Raw genomic sequence first — 1,656 nt, 5'->3', positions numbered from 1 at the left:
CCCTACCCCTAGTCCCCCCGGGAGCAAGGCCACAGGGACTGAGTCCCAGTGGTTCTGAGACAACACCAGGGGTCACACCAAGAAGCTGGGGGTGGTGGGAAGGAAGCCCAGAAACAGTTTGAAATGGACAGAACAGCCAGCCAGAGCCTGCTCTGTGCCAGGCACCTGCTCCCTGAGGACCCAGCTGGGACCTGGGCTGCGGGGCCTACCTAGCTGCCGCAGCCGGGGGAGCATGTGCACAACGAACAGGCGGTAGTCAGACTCGCTCCTCACCACGGGGTTCAGCCGCAGGTCCACATCCACCAGCTCCGTCAAGGGGTGGAGCCGAAGCACTTCCGCCAGCGAGGAGACGCAGTTGTAGTAGAGGTTGAGGCTCTGCAGTGCCAGCAGGTACTGGATGCCCTAGGGCAGGATGGCCACACAAGGTCACGCTCTGAGCACAGCCATGGGCGTGGCGAGCTGGTGCCACGTATGCCGGCCAGGCCGGGCAGAAAGGCACCTGCTGTCCCCAGGAAAAGGACGATGACAACTGTGCTCTCACCCAAGCTCTCTGCTCAGGCACGAACCAGCCATGCAGGGAAGCCCCAAATGCCACCTTTGCCACGGTCCCCAAGCACCGAGGACAGCAAAGGTGGGAGCTCAGTGGTGCCTAGTTGAATGATCGACACACCCAGGCTTGCTCCCTCTGTACCCGATCCAACAGCGCTCCCGTTTTACAGGTTAGAAACAGGCTCGGGGACAGAGCCGAGTAGCACTGGTACAGCTGGCCTGGAGCCAGGCTCCCAAGCCTTGTGTCACGTGGTCCGGGGTGACCATGCCCGGGTAGAAGCCACGGTCACACAACCTTCCGACTTCCAGGGTGACCTCTTACCAGGACTGCGGTTGGCCCTGCCAAGCTCAGGGGGCTGTGGCCCACCCCACACTCACCATACTGCCATTTGAGGCTGGAGACTGAGAGTCACCGGTGAAGCAAAGGACACAAATGAAAACACCACTGGGAGGGCCGGGGTGATGGGGTCACACACTTGCATCTTAGGGGTATTAGGGGTACTATTTACTTTACAGATAAGGAATCTCCTTATTACAGAACTATGCCTTTTGGTTGCCAAAACAGTTGACAGCTGTGATGTGTGAGAATCAAGCCACAGCGGCAGCACTGGGACCCCTGCAGTGTGCCTGGGTGTGACGTGCAGGACCCCCGCCCTCCTGGGTGTAACACACAGGACCCCCGCCCTCTGTGGGTGTGACACGCAAGACTCCCACCCTCCTGGGTGGGATGCACAGGACCCCCACCCTCCTGGGTGTGACACACAGTGTAAGAATAAAATTAGATTAGCCTGTCTTACAAAGATAAAGTCTAACCTTTGCCTCTTTTGCTTCTGTACTAAAGCAGATGCTGCTGAAGTTGTGGAAACCTGGGGTAATTCGTTAACACCTTGCAGGGAGCCCGGATCCATTTGCAAGCTAGTCTGGCAAGCTAGTCCGGACCTTTGTAGTGTAAAATTCCTCCCTTCTACTAGCCCCGGAAACCCAGATCAAATGCTCCTGCAAGCCTGACCAAATGGTGGCCATAAGATTACCCTTGAAACCCCTTATCTTGCTTCCTCCCCTCACCCCACGGACTCATGTCTATATAACCTGAATACTCCTATGTTC

The 1,656-nt window shown here is 57.3% G+C and overlaps 1 protein-coding gene across 3 annotated transcripts in view; it reads right to left on the bottom strand.

The window, feature by feature from the left end:
• Window positions 1-1,656, bottom strand: part of CEP72 (centrosomal protein 72) — a 25,698-nt gene that overhangs the window by 19,674 nt on the left and 4,368 nt on the right. For all 3 annotated transcript variants that reach the window (XM_027770294.1, XM_027770292.1, XM_014586341.2), the window contains exon 3: window positions 210-402. In XM_027770294.1, coding sequence (XP_027626095.1) covers window positions 210-402 — 193 coding nt within the window. The remainder of the gene's footprint in view (window positions 1-209; window positions 403-1,656) is intronic.

The sequence above is a fragment of the Tupaia chinensis genome, unplaced genomic scaffold, assembly GCF_000334495.1.
Source record: "Tupaia chinensis unplaced genomic scaffold, TupChi_1.0 Scaffold000020_1, whole genome shotgun sequence".
Classification (NCBI taxonomy): Eukaryota; Metazoa; Chordata; class Mammalia; order Scandentia; family Tupaiidae; genus Tupaia; species Tupaia belangeri.
Note: the sequence above shows the minus strand (reverse complement) of the source record. Positions and strands in the feature narration are given on the sequence as shown.